Source organism: Homarus americanus, unplaced genomic scaffold, assembly GCF_018991925.1.
Source record: "Homarus americanus isolate GMGI-L3 unplaced genomic scaffold, GMGI_Hamer_2.0 scaffold25483, whole genome shotgun sequence".
Lineage (NCBI taxonomy): Eukaryota > Metazoa > Arthropoda > Malacostraca > Decapoda > Nephropidae > Homarus > Homarus americanus.
In genome coordinates, this window is record NW_024726235.1 from 3,989,630 (window position 1) to 4,009,629 (window position 20,000).

The following is a 20,000-nucleotide window of genomic DNA, read 5'->3' on the forward strand; positions in this document are numbered from 1 at the left end:
AAGATATATATATTATTATATTTTGATTCAGTGACTGACGCTGACGAAATTTCAGTTTGTAAATTCTTTAAAATTGGCCATGTTTAAAACAGAGTTTCGTCGCAAGGAAAAAGATGACACCCATTTTAATTTTCATGTAATATTTTTTATGCTGACTCATTTACCTGGTCGTCGATGGGAACCCAGTCGTATGTCGAGGAGAGACTGTATATGGATGTAATAATAGCATATATAGGCGCCACCTCCACTCCATCTTTTAGGTGGTTTATTATTAAAAGTGTCGGAGGTGTTGTGTTGGTACCAAATATCGATGCTAAACTTTCAGTCCATAAACAGGGTATACCCATACTGAAGATTTCCCAGCATGGAAGCGACTGAATGAAGTCTGGAATTCTTCAGACTGACCATAATGGATGCTCAAAATTAACGTATGCCAACTCATTTTCTTCTTGTAATGAGACTGTCTCAAAAACTCATGATGAAGGATCAAAAATCTCATAATAGTCCTCGTCCTGTTGCCAACCTGTTCCGGCTCTGAGGATGTTAAGTCAATTCTGTACTAACTGCACACATGCACAATGGCTTCTTACAGAACAATGTTTAAAATCACACCTATATCATAGCTGCAAATTTGCAGCACTTTAATGAAGACAAAGAAGGAATGAACAAATGAGATGATGATAAAACCTTGGAGGACCTTAAACCAATAATTGTCTCAAAGAAATGTTGATTCTCAATTTCCATGTTACAACACATTTAAGATGTTGTATTAATGAGAGTGAATTTGAAGTGAAACCCCATAGGTTTTGTAAATATGACAGATAATATTGCTTCACTGGTGCTATGAGACAGGACTGTGTTTGATCAAAGGACAAATACAGGGGGAGGGGTTTCTATTTCAAATTCACTGTCAATAAGATATCTTGTATTTATGAAATTGGTGCAGAATTTGGACATTTCAATATGGAGGATGGATGGGGTTGAAATGGTCTCATGATTCCAATCAATTTTGAATGCACCACGAACCTCCTTGTATATTTCAAGCTAACCTCATCTGACGGTAAGCTGATTTCAAAACAAAATTCCCTAAATTAATAGATTTAGACCTGAAAGGCCATCTGAAAGTGTACCTGGGTCAAACCATGAACTTTGGTGTATTCTGATGAAGAAAAGCTACTTTTTGTATGTCTGTAAGGAAATAGAATCAAGATTGATCCTTCTATTTTTTCAGAAATATAAAACGAATATTAGAAGTCAAATAATGCTGCATTGCTATGAAATCTCTGTTGTATTTTGTCCATATATTATTTTTAAAATGATCATGGATTAATAAACACAGCCAAGCAATATACACATTTCCTTGCTTTACATGCATTTTTTTATTCAAAATATATATATATACAGCCGTGTGCTATAAAATATATTCTTAAAGTCGTATGTAAAGTATACACGTACAACAAGCAGAGGGTCTGCACCTTTAAATAAACCAATGGCGCATATATCTTTCTTTTTTAATTAGTTCTAGCTCCACACTTTCCCCATCTTTAATACGAGTTGCAGGTGTTCACGCATCACCACCAATGCTTTTGCCGCTGAACACAATGTTCAATAGTATCATCTTAAAACAGCATGATAAAATTTTATTCTGCCTTTACATGTCACTTATGAACTTCATCGATGTTACCTGGCTAGGTGGATATTAATTAAGCGATGACCTTTTGATCAGATACGCTACATGTTCAGAATCAGTAAGTTCATGCTGCTTCTTTTAAACCTGTTTGTTGAAAAATTTTGCATATGTTGCCTCTATTGATATTATTCTGTTTTTTACTTAATTTGAATTGTTAGTTGTTGCGAGGTGCCATGATCTGAATTTCAAAAGTTTAATTATGTATGCAAAATCTAACAGAGAGTAACTATCATCGTTATTCAAAACATATGTAATGTAATGCATAATTTTAAAAAGGAATAATTTTTGATTATTATTAAAATTCTTTTGTCATATTTATTTTATCGCTATTGCTACTTAATATCATATTTGAGTTTTTATAACTTAACACCCTTGATGATTTTATTAGCAACTTTGTGTGGTAACGCAATAGAATTAACATTCTATATTAGAACTTACATTAGCATGTTTAAACTTCTTATAAAAAAGTTGAAAAACTTTATATAAGGATTACACAAAGTCAAATGAGTTTTCAGTCATTGGATGTGTGTGTAATCTGTATCATTGATTGAGTTAAGACACTGTTTTTATCATTTCAACTTCAGTTCCTAAATTTATTTCACAAAGTGGTCATTCCTTCTCTGGTCTTTTTTCTTATAACTTTAACTCCCTCATTTTTATATAAAGTGAAGATGTTGTTTGTCTTGATACAAATTTTTTGGAGATATAATGATTATTTTGTACATGTGTGAGTGTTTAGTTATAATGTTTTAGTAGCATATTGTTATGTGAGACAAACACAACACTGTGCCCCTAACTTCACAGTGTTTAACTCGTACCATTATATAATAACCCATTTTATGTGTGAGCTACTTACAGTGTTTTCCTTATTCGTTGTGGGCTTGCTCCTAGAACTAATAACCGAGATAAGGCACTGAGGATGGGATCGATGAGGAAATTTTTTTGTAATTGCTCTCATTTGGTCATAACGACTTGCTTGCTCATTTGCTCTTGTACTGTGACACTAAAAGTGAATTACAATATTTATTCATATGTGAGCATGATATTGGCTTTTGCTCATTTAGGATTTGATTTTTAGACCATGACACTGCATATTTTTCAAATGAATTATTGAGGTATTACTTGTGCAACCCAGGATGTGAGTCAGTGTTCCACACTTTTGACCAACTTGCAGTATTAAGGGTTAGCTTCAAGGTGGTGGTGTTTGAACTGCTTTGTCATTTGTGCATGCCAATTCAACCACATAACTTTGTGTCTTCACCAGCTCATAGGTAATTGCATTTTAGGTGAGCTTATTTTACATCACCTACCACCTATATCTAGCTGGGAAGTAGCCACTGACAGTAAATTCCATTTAGTGGATGAGGAAGCAGAAGCATTCATTCCTCTGTATTTCTGGAGACGAGAGCTATCTCTTCCAGTGAGGATTCTCCCTAGAGGAAGGTGGAGCTGTTGTTTCTATCCCAAGTCAGGCACTTAAAGCTGATGTGGAGTCATCCTGAGGTCTAAGTAATGATGCAAAGCCTGAGTCTGATTTCAGGCCAGTGTCCAAGTACAGGTGCAGTACTAGTTCTTAATGGGGTGTCCTAAGGGTAATGAATTTTGTCAGTCTCTCCAGTGGAGTTCACAAAGCGTAGGATGAGGCTGTAGAAAATGTAATGGAAGTTTCTGAACATTGTTAACCAATATTATCTCGTGTAAATCATTAACCATTCCCATAGGATTGAATTCCATAACTTATGGAAGTTTCTTTCTGAACACACAAGGAAACAGGTTCCAGAGTGTTGTGGTTGGGCAACCGTATTGTGGAGCCTGGTGTCCCCAGTCCCTCCCTCCTAGAGAAAATTCACTTGGCATTTTAGAATAGAATACAGTGGGGTATGCTATAACGAATCTAATTGGTTCTAGAACCTTGTTCGTTATAGCATTCGTTTGTTATAGGATTAATCCGTTCCAGGCCCCCAAATACAACCACTTAACACTGAAAAATATAATATAAAACTGTAAAAATTGTAAAAAAGTGCATAAATATGCATCTAAACCCCTGAAATAAAGAATATCATTAATATTTGTAATAATAAAACAATAAATTAGAAAAAAAAAATTAAATTATGTTCGTTGTAGGAGTTTCGTTCGTTATAGCATTCTCAATATTATAGGTAAAACCATTCGTTATAGGAATATTCGTAGTAGGATCCGTTCGTTATAGCATACCCCACTGTATAAGGAACAGTGTGACCTCGAATCTGACTATCCTTAATTTTATTTCTTGTCCAGAGAGTCAACCTTTTGTGATGCCTTATTTACAGAAATGTGTTTGATAGATTGCCAGGGCCCTTCCCTATCTGGAAAGTTCCAGCACTTGAGTTAGTTGCAAGCTTGTGCTTGCACATTAGTCTGGGGAGGACTGTTTTAGCAGTTGCTCTCTTCTTAATAATTTGGCCTTCTTAGTCTTATTGGTGGATCTCTCTTCCTCTACAGTTGTTCTTCTGTTGTTAAGTATAATGCCAAAGGGTAGTTTATTGACCCAATCCAAGATCAGTTTTTAAATCATCATTTCATATCAGCCAATTCTTCAACTAAGTCACAGAACCAGTATTGGGAATTTTTCCTTGCCTGTCAAGTGTTGTCAGTTAATCCCAATGCCTGCTGGCTAATGGTATGAGTGGCATGATGAAGATTTCTATTACCAGGTTGACTCCAATCTGATCTTGGTAGTTTTCCAGCTTGTGATTGTACATTCACAATATAAATAGTATTGTATTGGGTCTCTTAGAAATTTTACCATTTACAGTATCAGTATAATTCTGGAAAGTGTTTTATATATATATGCCTTAGGTTGGTTGCATGTTTATGTTATACTGGAAGAGTCAGCATAAACAGTATCAAAATCATCCACTTTTGTACAATCTGCTTGAGCAGCTTTGACATAATCTAATTTTTAAAGGTTTCCAAAATACATATACTGTATTGATGTTTGTTGTACTGTACTGTACTGTACTGTACTCTACTCTACTCTACTGTACTGTACTCTACTGTACTATACTGTACTGTATCATTGTTTTACAGCAATTTATAGATTGGTTCCAGCTACCAATTTCAAGGCTTATGATGGGTTTTTAACCAGAAGACATGGCTGGTAGTACTTGAGTCAACCAGTCCAGGCACAGTTATAAGATGGGATTTCAAGATTTTTTTTTTTTTTATTAATTTTTTTGTATTATTATTCTTAATATTATTATTTTTTTTTTTTTTTTTGCCTTAACAGGTTGTATTTCAAGTTGCATGAGCAATGTTTTATTTTTTCTCTTTGTTTTGGTTACCATCATCATTCTTTGATAAAAACAGAAATGGGCAGCTTAATTTCAAATACAGTACAGTACAGTACAGGTATCCCTCACTATACGAATGGCTTAGGTTCCTGACAACCATTTGTGAAGTGAATTTCTGTATAGCGAATAAAAGAACATTTGCATGTCCTGACAATTCGCTGAATTTCAATTCATGGACCTCGACTATTCACGGATGACACCCTGGATGTACCCATGAATGTCTAAGGGTAGTTTTAAAATTGCTGACATTTTCTCGGCCAGAACAGGGAGCCATTCGTTCTAGAGACAGTAATATCTTTTACCTGTCTTGTGTGTGTGTGTGTATATATATATATATATATATATATATATATATATATATATATATATATATATATATATAGACACATAAAACACATACAAATAAATACATCATCTCTCACAAATAATCAGAAACAAGATTATTTGTGAGAGGATTTGCCCATTATTATTAATTTGTATGTATATCTACACACACACACACACACACACACACACACACACACACACACACATGTATAGAATACAGGTAAAAGATATAATTGTCCTAAGGGCAAACACATAAATGGAATACAGTACTGTATTTCCAGTATACTGTATATTTCTTTGCACATGAGTAAAAATGTACCCCTCCCCCCCTGGTCAGCAAATGTTATTCGCGGCCATTTTGAGAATCTAACCCCCCGCGAATTTTAAGGGCATGCTGTACTATTGGATAAATAGGGTTCCGTTCTCCATTGACAAAAAAACCACGATATCATACCAAAAAAAAAAAAGAATTAGTACACAACTACTGTAATTTACTACCTAACACATTAAAAACATTAATAAAATACTATCTAGATGAAAATATGAGCTAAAACAATTAAGGAAAAGCTAAATAAAAGTTTAACACAGTCGCCATTTGCATAGACTCTGGCTGTGTCACGCGTGCCGAATTTTCCTATCGTACGCTCGTAGAGTGAGGGATACCTGTACTGTACCCGAAATTATAAATATGCTGATCTATGTACAGTACAGTACAGTATAGTACAGTATATCAGAAAACAGTGTACAGTAGTTTAAACCACCTTTCTTTATATACGGGATAATTTATTTAACATTGTGTTGCTCTGACATTTATATTACACCAGTTGATACAACTTGCTTTAAAAAAAAAAGAAAATGTGAATGACTGAACATCAAGTAATTGATAAACATAAAGATGATAGGACTGAACCTTGTGAATAAATACATGTCTTACAGCATTTATTTTTTAGTATTGAAAAGAGAAAAGATATGTCATTCTTATAGTGCATATTATGGTGCAATGTTTGAAAACTCATGCCCTGCAATTATCAAATTAAAGACATCGTTTTGCTTAACTTTGAATATATACATCTTCAGAAATTCAAGATTTTGTCTCAGAATGTATATTTAGTAATGCAGTCATGGTTTCTCTAAAGAATCTTTGTGGTTGGTTTGTGTCACAGTGGTGTACTGTATTACTTGTTTTGTTGTATTGTTGTGTGGATTTTAACTTCATAGATTTCCCTAAATGAATGATGTCCCTTTCCTCATATATTTAAAGCCTATATTCAGTAAACACACACTGAGTCAGTAACTGATGCACTAAAAATATGATCTGTTGTGTCTTCTAGCCCCATTGCAATGATTGCTTATTTGTATTTATGGGATGTACATTATAAAAAACATCTGAAAATAATTTTTTTTGCATTTCTCATAATAGTTCTCAGGTTAAGTACCAGACGACATTGTTAATTATCAAATTGTGAATTATAGTTTAATTGATTTGAATGGAAATAATTAATTAGGTTGTGGATGCCAAAAATATGCATAAATTGTTCCAAAAGAGTTTTAATATACACTAAACATTGTACATAATACACAAAAAATACAGTAACACATAGGTATTGTACAAAAAGTAGTTTTATATTACATAAACAGCTCCTCCCTTTCTCATAATTATCCTCTGAGTGACATCAATTGCCAGTACTGTACAGGTACACCACTGATTTTTCGGCACCCTTGGTTCCAAAGCCTTGCTGGATTATCCGTTTTGTCAGACCAACCGAGGTCAGGTAATAATTATTCAACTATACACCTCTGACCCACTAATTATACACCTCCTGTGTCTCTAAAGCACCTTCAACTGCTAGCAACTTAAATTAAACTACAGTATGTGATGTTTATACTCAAATTAATCAATACAGTATATTACAAGGATTCCAGCAATGTAATTTATATTCTGCTAAGTCTAGTCTGCTATATTTTATAAGATAAAAATTTTAAGCATAAACTGCCTTCACCCTGGCTGTGAGGAAGGGGAGGAGAGGGGGATGACGTGTTGACAGCTGTCGTCTTGTTTTACGATGCTATTATTTTCGTGAAAAATTACACTGTCAAAAGTGCATATTTAGAGTTAGCAGCCAATGATTAATGTGTCATTTCACTCCATAAAACACATGTCAACTCAGTTGTGTACAAGTTAATTTTATAAATAGAGCTTATGTTCAGAAAGATATTCTTCCTGATAACATTACTATTGGCAGTTGTCCCTGACCTTAAAGGCTTGTGTTTTTAACATTAACTGCCATAGATCATATTTATTGTGCATTAAGTTAGTAGTTATTCACTGCTGGTATATTGCCTAATGCTGTGTGCCTGAATATGACTTCAATCCTTTGCTTGGTGTTAATAACTTTTAAGGTAAATTCTTAAAATGAAATCAGTGTTTTTTTTTGGGGGTTTAATTGGGTCCTGTGTGATGTAATTTTAAGATCTTATGAATGTTATTCTGATTAAGTATTAATGTTTGTGATGCATAGTGCACAAGTTGTTTTTGCTCTTGAAATTGTATCGTGCTGTTGTAAGATGTATCAACTAACCTAAGAACAAAAAGAATGTTGAAGGCTGAGATATATATTTGAGCACAAATATTGATTTATAGCATTTTTATGTGCATTACTGAAAAAGAATGTGTGTGAAAACTGTCATAATATATTTAAGTCAGTATTTGGGTGAATAATTTTAATAAAGTGAGAATGGTTCTTGGGCTGCATTAACATTATAGGTACTCTTGGTACTTTACCTTACATTAATACAGTAATCCCTCGCCAACCACGAGTTTATCTCTCACATTTTCATGTACAGTATCCCAGTTTTATAATTTATTACTGTACCTGTTTTGCCAGCCACAGTATCCAGGTTTCCACAGCCTCTGCATGGCAGGAATGTTCACAGGATCAGGTTTATCAAGTGGTTCATACTGTATAAATCGAATTCTTTATTTTTTTCCTTCTCATTATATAATATACAATATATGGTTTTCTATTGCCCTGGCGATAGTCATCATTTAACACGCACTCGGTTTTGGAGAGACAGGTAGGCAGTTACACCATTCATGGTCAAGATGATGTCCTCCTGCTCACCGAGACACTATCACAAAAAAAAAGGATCATTACTGTGTATTGATAAAATACATTCTTTTACCAAACTGAGGATATTAATTCATCTAGAATGTGTTAAAATTTTAGTGTAGATTTAAAATATATTTGAAATTTTTTGATGATGAACATTGTATGTTTGGAAGTCTATATTGTTGTATACCATAGAAACTGTAATTGTAATAGAGGGGAACCCTGTTTTTGTTTGGATTACATATACATAAGTACTAAAAGATATGAACAAATACTGAAACACTAATACCAAGGACATTTTCCCCGTAGGAACTGAAGGAATAAGGGGGACTGATTCCAAAATGTCACTAACATCTTTCATCCAATATAAAAAGTGAATTTGTTTTTGATAAAAAGAACTATAATGAGGTTGGGCTATATTCTAATTTCCTGTCACTGTCCCATGTGACATCCAGACAGTGATTAAACAACTTGATGACATTTAGGTTTTTATACACTGAACATAACCTAATCATAATTCTTTAACTCTTAATGTTCTATTTTTTGGTCCTGCTTATGTTCAGACTTATTCTTTGCACATAACACACTTTGCAGGGGCAGATCCAGGATTTTATTAGGAGGGTTCAGATTTTGAGTGAACAGAAAGAAAGTATTGTAACATGCGATTTCGATGTAACACGATTGAGTAAATGGAACTGTCACTCAACTGGGAATTAGTACTGTAGTTTTGTGGTCGCCTTGTCATAGCATCACACAAAGCGATGCAACACCCCCTCAGTCTTTATATCAGGCATCTGTTATTGTGGACTGTGCTTTATCTTAGTACAGTTGTGTCCCCATTATCCACAACAATTGGTGCAGAGCTCTTCTGGGGAAGAGAGATTTCCGGGTCACAAGACAACTCTCTCAAACCCGGAAAAATTCTCACTTCTCCCGGAATTTTTCTGAATACTGGGGAAAGTGCCTGAGAGGCTAAACTACGCATTTCGCACAGACAGACACTATCGCACATTCCTGGAATGATTCTGGGTACTGGGGAAAGTTTTCCGAGAGTCTAAGAGAGAGTAAACTAGGCAACTCATCTCTTTTCTAAACTATGCATATCATCATCTCATCCCCCAAAGACAAACACTCCCATTATGGTACATTTAGACTATGGGCACGAGTGAAATTATTTACTCTAGTATATAAACTGTTATTCATAATATCTGTTCTAATTGAGCTAGAAAGTTGAATTTTGTACCATAATGATCCTGAATTATCCATTACTTAGCAAGGGGTTAATAAAATTGAAATAATATGGAATTAAATAATAATACAGTATTCAGCAAAAATCTTTTCTATTTTGATATTCATAACAAATAAGAACAAAAATATTCGGTACCGTGGCAGATTAGACCAAAAATAAATAAATAAATATATAATAGTGTCAGAAAAAACATCTATTTAGCAGATCCCTCCTATTAATAGACATTTTTTCAATCCATTACTACAGCCTATCGGTACTAATACTGTAGGATCTACAGTAATATCTCCATTAGCTGGAATCCCTCAAACCCGGAACTTTCCGATAGCCGGAATTTAAATTTTCTCGGAAAATCGCTCCCAAAGCCGGAGTTTTCCGGAAAATTCCGGCTTTGGGACTGATTTTCCAAGGGGCACATTTTCTGGAAAATTCCGAGAAAATCAGTACTCAGAAAATTCTGGGGATGGGGGGAGTTTTTTTTTTTTTTTTTTTATTTATTGTTTTTTTTTTTTTTTTCAGGTTTTTGAGATGGAAACGAGGAGCATTTTCCTGAAATTTGAAGAAAAATTTTCCGGTACCTTAAAAAATTCCAGGGATGGGGGATATTTATCCTGGTTTGAGAGGATGTAATGCGCAATTTCTGAAACTTACGAGAAAATTTTTCCGTTACCTGGAAAATCCTGGGGATGAGGGTTTTTTCTGGCTTTGAGAGATGAAATAATGCATCACTCTGGAACTTCTGAGAAAATTTTTCCTTTACCCGTAAAATTCCGGGGATGAGGGATTTTTTTTCCTACTGTGAGTGATGAAATGATGCATCATTCTGGAGCTTCCGAGAACATTTTTCTGTTACCCGGAAAATTCTGGGGATGAGAGAGGTCGCTCCCCCCTCCCCCCTGGCTTTGAGAGAGTTCTTTCATTACCCGGAAGTCTCTCCTTCCTGGAAGCGCACTGTACCAATTGTAACGGTTAACGGAGATCACGAAACTCGGTTAATTGGAAGGTCTTTTCCATTATCAGATATTCCATGTGGTCTGGGGTGTATCTGAATGTTTTAATCTATTCTTGTTGACCACTAATGGGATCGATGACAGGTAAAATTCATTATGTGCAAGGTCTTTTTTGACATTAGAAATTATTGTTTCAGGCATCCTGCACACTTTTGAGCTTCTGGATGAGTGACTTATGCTAACAGTGTTTTATTACAAATCACTTTTACTGTTCTGGGAAGGAGGCCTTGCATATGGTTCCCCCCCTCCCCCTCCATAAGTTCCCCTCACTGATCCACACTAGCAGATAGATATTAGATAGAGGTAAAATTATCAAACAAGTTCCCATTGGTTCAACATTTACGTAGTCAATGCAGGTATGCAATGTGCATAGACTGTACATGTTTACAAACATTGTATATTGACATTGCAGGTATACAGTACAAACAATGGTAAATTATATGTCACTTTGACCAAGAAAGCCGGAGAAAACCATTGCAACCTTCTTTCCATTGGTGTCTGTTTTCGGATTGGGATAACCAGTTTGAAACAAAATTCTACAAAAATAGACAAAAATATGCGACTCAATATAACAAGCACTTACTGAAACTGGTGGATCATTTCCAGAATACAATACAGTACAGTATTCATTAAGTAATACAGATAATCACACTCTTCTCTTATGTAGCTTCATTAGCTATGTACATTTTGCATTGCTGTCTTCAACATAGTTAAAACATTTTCACATGGAAATGTTATACACAATTAATGTGATATTCACAAAAATACTAGTGTGAAACAGTGAAGATGATATACAATACAGTACACTATATGATTTTCGAGTGTTATAGAAGCACCAAAAAGATGCCTACCGGGTAAAATAATGTCACAAAAGAAAAAGTTGACGGGATGGGTTGGTCTTGAGACTGAAATGCTTAGGCAAGATTGTGTATACTCATTACCATCACTGTTTTACAGTCATATTCCCTGCCTTTATGATTTAGCTGTGATACACTTGATGGGATGGTGCCACCAGTTGCCATCAGGAAAATTTGAAGCCAGTTTTATGACTGGATTACCTTCTTATCACCAACTCACTTTTACAGAGTGGGAACTGGGCATTATATGTAGGATATTCAAGCTCCCTCTAAGCTAGCAAAGTAGGATCAGAACTCTGAGGTAATCAAAGATTACCTACATAATACACTATGGTTAAATAAGTGAATACTTATGGATCCATTGATTTCCTTTCCAGTTTGTTTTAATTAATTAGGATTTCAAATCTTAGAGAATATAGTACATAAATACTTTTACATATCTTATCCATATAAATTAACTGTACTCTCCTGTATATTGAATTTATTAAGTTTACTTAAATTTGCTAGCAGTTTTGAAATGTGTTCCATGCAGAGATATTCCTCTTATTAATTTATATAATTTTATCACCAAACATAGTCTTTACACACCACATTTTGTTTTAGGCGTGAAACAAATATTAGGATTTAAAAATTTCAGGTTAAGTGAAATACATATCTCGAAAGAAAATGGTGCTAGATCTGCACTTATTAAAACAGATTCTGCCTTGCTAATTTGTAACCAGGAGAGTATTTTTACTTGGTCCTTGTACACGGGTAAATAATTAATGAGTCACAATTAGAATTTCTGAACATTACATTGATTTTGTGGTTTGTTGACCTTTTGTACAGAGGCCTTTACTGTATTTGACTTCATAAAATGTTGCATGTGTAGGTTGTACATGCATCAATGTAAGAGGATGTTTTGCAGTTTGTTTTTATTTTAAATGTGATTTCATTCTATGAGTGAAGAGTGTGTAAGAAAGGTAAATATCATATTGTTATGAGTGATTGATTAGTGTTATTTGTATGTGTGAGTTAACATGTAATTTTTACTTGTTCTAAAACGTTTTAAAGACTAATGTAAACTTTCTTCTACTGAAAGATTTAGGCATCAAGGAGGACACTTTGAAAGGTACCAGAAGCTTATTTGTAGGGCTCACTGCTTCCCACTTCATGAAACATGGACTCCAACCCCTATTGCTTTGGTTTCAGATGGTGTCCTCTATCCCTGTTTTTATATATGCACCTATCACCTATTCCCATGCAAATTTTATGTTTTAGAAGCATTTTTTTACCCTAGCATGAAGTGGTTGCTTTTCTCACAGCACAGATTTCAGCTAATCTACACTTTTGGGACTTGTGCACTCGTAGGATAGTGAAGCTCAATAGGGTGGCATCTGCACAAATTTGTTGCTTACATCAAAATACCACCATTTTTTAATTTATGTCAACAGAGAATCCTGTATGTTGAAATGTACATGATACATTAAGATCTGTTTTTCTTTTTAGAATTACTTCATAATTGGCTTTTCTTTTCTTTTACAGAATTAATCCCAAAGCCAGCTACATCATGTGAGGACCCTCCACTATATTTGTGTCTCAGGATGGGTAAACCAGCTGGCAAACGTATCCCAAAGTCCACTCCTGTGATGTCTTATGGAAAGAAGAGGATGAGACCAGAATACTGGTTCAGTATTCCAAGAAATAGGTAATGCATACCCAGGTTTGGCTTAATTTCCAGGTAAAATTAACTACCCATATTTTTTCTCATACTGATCACTGGTGGCTCCAGGTGGTCCTTCACACTCCTTACCCCTTCCATAAGGTGGCAGTAACCTACTTACTATGCTTACAGATATTAATAGTCTTCTCAGTACAATACTGTAGTTGATCAGAAAACTGAAATGTTAAAATAGCTCTGAAAACATTGCAATTGTACTTCATTAAATGATTGATGATATGTGTTTTGAAATTACACTTATTACCTTCTTTCCAACTGATTTATCCTTGATGTAAATCTACTGTCACTGGGAAACAGTTTCCCTCTTCCCTATGAAAAATTAACAGTTTTCAGCAATTTTCCATTTGTTCCCTATGTTTTCTACCTTCCTCAGCACACACTAATTCAACCAATCTTTGTCTTTTCAGATCAGATGAGTTATTCAACTTCTTCCAGTTGTGGGCTCATGATATTTATGGAGAGCTGAATGAGGATGAAGTTGCAACAAAAGGTTTTGTCCTAGTAGAGGAGGATACTGAACTCTGGGCTGATGAGGAGCATGAAGGAGAAAATGAAGACAGATTAGGAGGGGAGCTGACGGAAATGACCAAAGAATCATGGGAGGTACGTCAGTTGGGGATGTGTATTGTAAGGTTGCATTTCATCTTAACTGGAAGGTAGTACAGTATGAAAGATAGTACTGAACAATGGAAATTCATTGAATACATAATTATTGGCTTGCTCAGTGATTTAAAGTGTTTAAAATACACAACCTGTATGTGAAATTATTGTAAGATTTTTGGGGGGTAAATTATTTTTGTTATGTCATTAGTTTCTTATGTCTGTAAATGACTTTCTGATGAATTAAGTTATACATATCAAAACAAAGTAACATTGAATATGTTTCCTTTTATGTGAGAAGTGAAAAGATATAGCATGATGATGCAAGCTTGGCATTTTTATGTATTCTGAATTCTCCATCATTCAGTATTTTCTTAACTTGTAGGAGCATTTCAAATACCAAATCTTTCCTGTCTGATATTTTTCATTAGCCTACTTCATGCACTCTCTTACAAATATTCTTACCATTTTCTGTAAGTTTTATACAAACAATGAGAGCACTAATTCATTGGAACCTTCTTTACAAAGTTATAACTTGCAATCAGTCTTGTACACAGAAAGGTCTGTGATGAGAATAAATCTCTCATTAATGGACATTTTTACTTTATTTTATGGTACATTATGTTGATTTTGATTGAGACTATTACAGTGTTATACCGTATGTACTACAATATAAGTTTTACTTTATAGTAATTCCCTAAATTTAAGAGACCTATGATTATGACTCTTAATTATTTATTATAGCAAATCTACGATATAAAAGATTTTAAGTGTATCAAAATTCTTTATAATGTTTTCCTTTGAATTTCAGTGTGTTTTTGCTCTTCCATGTGACACTTTTTCTATCTGCCAATTTACCAGCTTTTGCCGTACTAACCTCAGCTTTTTTGCATATCTTTCCAAAGCATTTCAGGGCTTAAAACCCTGATTAATTTTATTCTCTGCATATGCATATGGACTGGTCATTAAATGAAGAAATTGTTTTCAATTTTTGTAATTTTCATAAATTTTCATAGATTTGTCCTTTCTTGAATATTTTTTGTCATGCATCCATTTTGTCATAGGGGAATTATTAAATGACAAAATTTATATCTGTAAATGTTAAAATATTCGAGCTCTGAAAATGCAGAAAATATATTAAGAAGATTTTTGTTATACCAGTTACTAATTGTAGATAAATTTGCATCTACTTGCCTCACAGCCTTTATTTTTCATATACTGTACTACTGCAGCTGTTTGTGTAATTCTTGTACTTAATTTCATTAGGGCAAAATGCTTCAATTTTTTCATCAAATGCTTGATTCTGAGATTTGGCTTCAATGGGTCCAATGATGGGACATAACACAGTTCTGTAACAGTGTATATAGCTTATTATTATTTTACATTACTTCCCACATTTATATTCAATTTAATTTCAGTTTTGTTACTGTTCATATCTGGGTGAATTTTATGACTGACTTCCAGTTGTTGATAAAAACTAAGATGCTTCTAATAATTTTCATAGCAAATGGTAATAAGTGCACAGTAAGAGTAGCTTTAAGTTTGACCAACATGGCTCTAGCACCACCTGCATACTGTGTGGTCTCAGTGGATTATCTGTCCTGCTGTGAGTTTGCATGTCAAGGGTTAATCCACTCATTCATCAGTCTCGGAATTTCACATTATTCTAGCAACTAAATTATTTATAAATCTTTCCATGCTGCCAATTTGAATCCATCCAACAACCCACCACGAACAACTCGCAGAAAATAAAAGCCCCTTATGTTAAGCTCTATTCATTGATGAAGAGTCAGATGACCATCTCCACGGAATCGGAAAACCCAGAGGTGGGCTCTCGTTGTTGACACTAAACCTCCAACCCACCCACCCCCTCCATTCCCTGTACTGCTCAGTGGTAGATTTACCTCAGAATATTATGAAATCAGCTGCTTTAGGTATTTAAGCAAAGTAGTTAAAATTAATTGTAATAATGTGTAAATTATATACAATACAAAGAAAAACAAGTGATTAGAGTAGTCATCTATCCTTTAGTTATTTTAGTTCCGCTTTAAACACACTGGAGAGGATGTAGCGTTGGTGTAAAAATGTTTATGAAATTATTTATTTTCTCTTTTTATTCACTTACTTTACCTCTAGCACAGTAAAAAAAAGAATAGCTGTTCTGATATTGCAGTATTTTCTGATAGAGCTTAACAAGTTACAAAAGTTAAATATTTCTTTTTAATTTATCCATATAATTCTCGAAGGGTTAATAACAGCTGATACCATAATATTTAGTTTAGAAGATTTCACAGAAGATGGCTCCATATTGATTGTTTGTTTTCTTTTTGATTACAGTGTTTCCTTGCTATTTGGGTAGTGGTTACCAAGATTTGTATCTAGGTAATTAAATCCAACTCTTATAGTATATGTTGTAAACACTGATATCATTTAAAATTCATCAGCATCATTTGCAATTCAATATGTAGCATCTGCCTGGTTGGAATCAGGTTTTTCACCACTGAGCAACCTACAGTGATTCTGGATATGCAACTCATAGGAGAAATTTCTCATTTCTAGTGAATGAAACAACGTAGTTCTTAGATAGTGCTTTTTTTGACATATTTGACACTGAAACTGTAGAATTTAGAGGTAAGCACTATGTCGAACCTTTTAAATGCATCCTATTCCACATGGCTGATCTAGACATTGCACATCTGGTTTGTAATTTTACTCACCTTAGAATGCTGAAAATTCCTCATTTAGAGATAGTGCTTTGGTCAGCTGTGTTGCAGATTTCCATCACATATTTTTTTTTCTTCAGACTAATGAGGTAGTGTAGTGTGGCAGTGTGGCAGGAGCCAGTAGCACAATAATTCTCTTATTTTATTTAAAAGATTTTTCCACATTTATGTCTAGCATGTAACAGTACCTAGAGACCATTATGTATATTTTCTATACAGTTTAGAAGTTAGAAATATTCTTATGACTTTTTCTTAAATTTTTGATGCATTGTATTATTAAAACCCTTTTTAATTGGATTTTTCTTACATATGCGTCTTGATGGTAAAGGGATGATTTGGAGTGGGGTTAAGGGCTAAGTAGTAGTGCATTTAATAACAATAAAAAAAAGAAAACAACAGGTAGAGTATTGGTTCACAGTCATTATTAAAAAAATAAATAAAAAATAAATTCTGATCTTTTCCATCTCCATCTAGATGGGATGAAACAAGATTACAGTATATTCTAAATAGAGAGGATAGGAAAAAATTCTATTTCCACTTTGAAGGAATGGTACAGGACCAGATTTTAATCCTAATCCTAACTAGAAAGAATGGATGGGATGGAAAAGGTGCAACGAACTGAGAGAAGTATATGTGTGGGTGTGTGCAAGTGCACATGTGTGCGTGTAAAACAGAGAGAGAGATTGTGTTTGTGTGAGCTAGTACTGTACATATAAACAAGTTATAGTTTTCTGTGAGGTTAGAAAATAATGTGATGCATATAATTATGTCATAGGACTTATCTCAGGTTAGAAGAGAATATGAAATTTATGATAGGTAAGTTACAAATATTACTCGAGTGAGTAAGCTACATGCTATAAGTCTTGAGGGTGTCCGCTAAGTATGTATGTATGTAAGTATGGATTAGTTTGATGTGTTAATTCCAGATAAGTGACTGTCAGAAATTAAGATTGTATGTATAGTTCCTCACTAGTTCAGATTTAGTACAGTACAATATTTTTTAAATAAACAAAGTTAATTTTTTTCATGTTTGATAAATGATAAATGCATGCACTATATTAAGTGAGTACTGTACTGTATAGAGTGTCTCTCTGCATAGTTTTATGTTATCCCAGATAGTTTTAAAAATTACTGGTACTAATGTACAGTATTCGAGTGGAAACCACTTGTTATCTTGTTTATGCTGCCAGATTGGTTGAGTTTTAGGAGTTGAGAGATAATTACATCCTGTGTCACAGTGAGTGTTGTGTCGTCAGTAGAATACAGTAAGGCTGAATCAGCATCATTTCTGGGCCTTTACATTTAATTGATCAGTTTTCTGAATTATTATACATTAATCCTATTGGTGCATAGAAATCTTTTCATCAGAAATTACATACAGTACAACATAATTTGGAGACAATTTTCAAAAGGAGCAATGAGTGACAAGAGCATTCGCATTTCTGATCCTCTGAAAGAAGATGTTGATAAGCATGAACATCACTTGGAGGAAGTTAGACAAAAGTTAGTGCATGCCAATACACATCTTGTGGCACTTACTGACCTTGCCCATAGGCTCAGGTTTCACTTGGAGGTAAAGAAATCAAAAGGAGAACACAAATGTGAGTCACCTTGTTCTGAGCAAGAAAAAAATATTGGAGAAACTGGTGAAGATGATTTATACTTCAAGTTTCCAGATAAAGGCCCATCTTTTGACAAGGAATTTCTGAAGATGGTGGAATCCCTTGTGGAAGGAATTATTCTTATTGGATCAGAGGCAAGTCTTGCAAAAATGGCAAAGGACTTAACAGGGTCTGTAATTCAAGAAGATTTACAAAAATGGCGACAAGTTATCACAATTCTACAGAAGTATGATGATCAAGTGAGGAGAGCCGTTGAATATTTTGAACGCCAGCAGTCAGAATAACATCAACTCTGATTAAGAAATAGTTTAAACCGCTGAACAATTGGGAAAACATTGACAGAAGTCAAGTAGTTTTAAGAGACTAAATATCTCTTCTATATCTTAAGCAGTGTTCTGTTCAGATTTTTTGTTTATAAATATCAAGTATAAATAAACTATATCTGGCATTAAAAAATGTCCTGCAAAATTTTTTAAAGTGAATTTTCTTGGAGCAAGTGGACATGATAGGAATGCTTTTTCCACCAGTGCAGTTGAAGAATAAATCCATCAAACCATTTCCACAGGTAATTATGTGAATACTGTATTGTGTTCAGGGTGTACTTAAAATGCTGTTCCGGGTATGTGTGTAATAGTCAATATGTAAAATTATAAATAGAATAATCTTAATCAAATTTAGAATTTTATGGAAATTTAGATAATTATGCTCGTAGCATACAACATTTGAATAAGTTTAGTACAGTACAACAAGTTTGAGTAATTCTAACCTTATCATTTTAACTTAACCAGACCAATCTTTGTAGTGATTTGACTTTGACATTAATGTCTGTCACTGATCAGCCTGTTAGCCACTTGAGTGGTTGGTTACATCTCTATTATGCACTGATGGCAATTTCTGGAAATGCACTCGCTCGAGAATGTTTCTGAACCTGTGCCATTTCTTTACTATCCAAGCCATGAAAATATTGAGTAACCACTGTAACATTGTACATTTTTAGTGTAGTCCTACTTTCACTGGGAACTTATTTTACTTATTGTAACAAACTGTAGTACATTACCCACTCCCTAAGAATTCTCTGGACAGCATTCAGCCATTTTCCATTTACCCATTACATTTTATTATCTCCCACATCAGTTTTCCATCTACACTATGCTTTCATCATCGTTGTCTAAATTTATAAATGCTACAAATTCTTCCCCTGCATCAGAAGCTTTTTACTCTTGTTTTTCCAAGCAAATGGTTGATTCATGCATTGTTTTTCATTTCATAACTCACAGTTAAAAAAATTTACATACATAGGCTTGAGTAAGTTGAAATGACAAGGCTGAGATAGATGTGTAATGTGACATGAAGAGCAAAGAGGGTAACTGGGTTTTGGGTATAGGTAGGCTGAGATAGTTTGAGGCATGTGGGGAGAATGGATTGAACTAATTGGGTCAAGAGATGCATGACTGAATGCGGAGGGGAGGAGGGACAAAAGATACTGAAGTTTGGAGAGCTGCCATCAGGTGATCACAGCTAACTCAAATAAATTTGGTGAATGGCTGTGCAACAGTAATAAAAATGATGATGACACAGCTTTACCCCAAAAAGAACTGTCTCTTTTCTGCCATAATTCATTGTATAATAAGTATTGTACTCTTTCCCTGGTATACGGTAAAGTATCTGTGAACCATCAAGTGGATACTATTATGAAAAAATTTCCAAGAAAAGCATGTAATTAACCAGTTTGAATATGTTATTAGTTTCTGGAAATACTGTCT

The 20,000-nt window shown here is 34.2% G+C and overlaps 1 protein-coding gene across 8 annotated transcripts in view; it reads left to right on the plus strand.

Annotated features, from left to right (window-relative positions):
* Positions 1-20,000, plus strand: part of LOC121865439 (oxidation resistance protein 1-like) — a 141,018-nt gene that overhangs the window by 94,874 nt on the left and 26,144 nt on the right. For 4 of the 8 annotated variants that reach the window (XM_042364865.1, XM_042364860.1, XM_042364862.1 and 1 more), the window contains 4 exons: positions 12,654-12,683; positions 13,097-13,259; positions 13,700-13,895; positions 15,638-15,718. In XM_042364865.1, coding sequence (XP_042220799.1) covers positions 12,654-12,683; positions 13,097-13,259; positions 13,700-13,895; positions 15,638-15,718 — 470 coding nt within the window. The remainder of the gene's footprint in view (positions 1-12,653; positions 12,684-13,096; positions 13,260-13,699; positions 13,896-15,637; positions 15,719-20,000) is intronic. The other 4 variants (XM_042364861.1, XM_042364863.1, XM_042364864.1 and 1 more) reach the window with 3 other exon arrangements.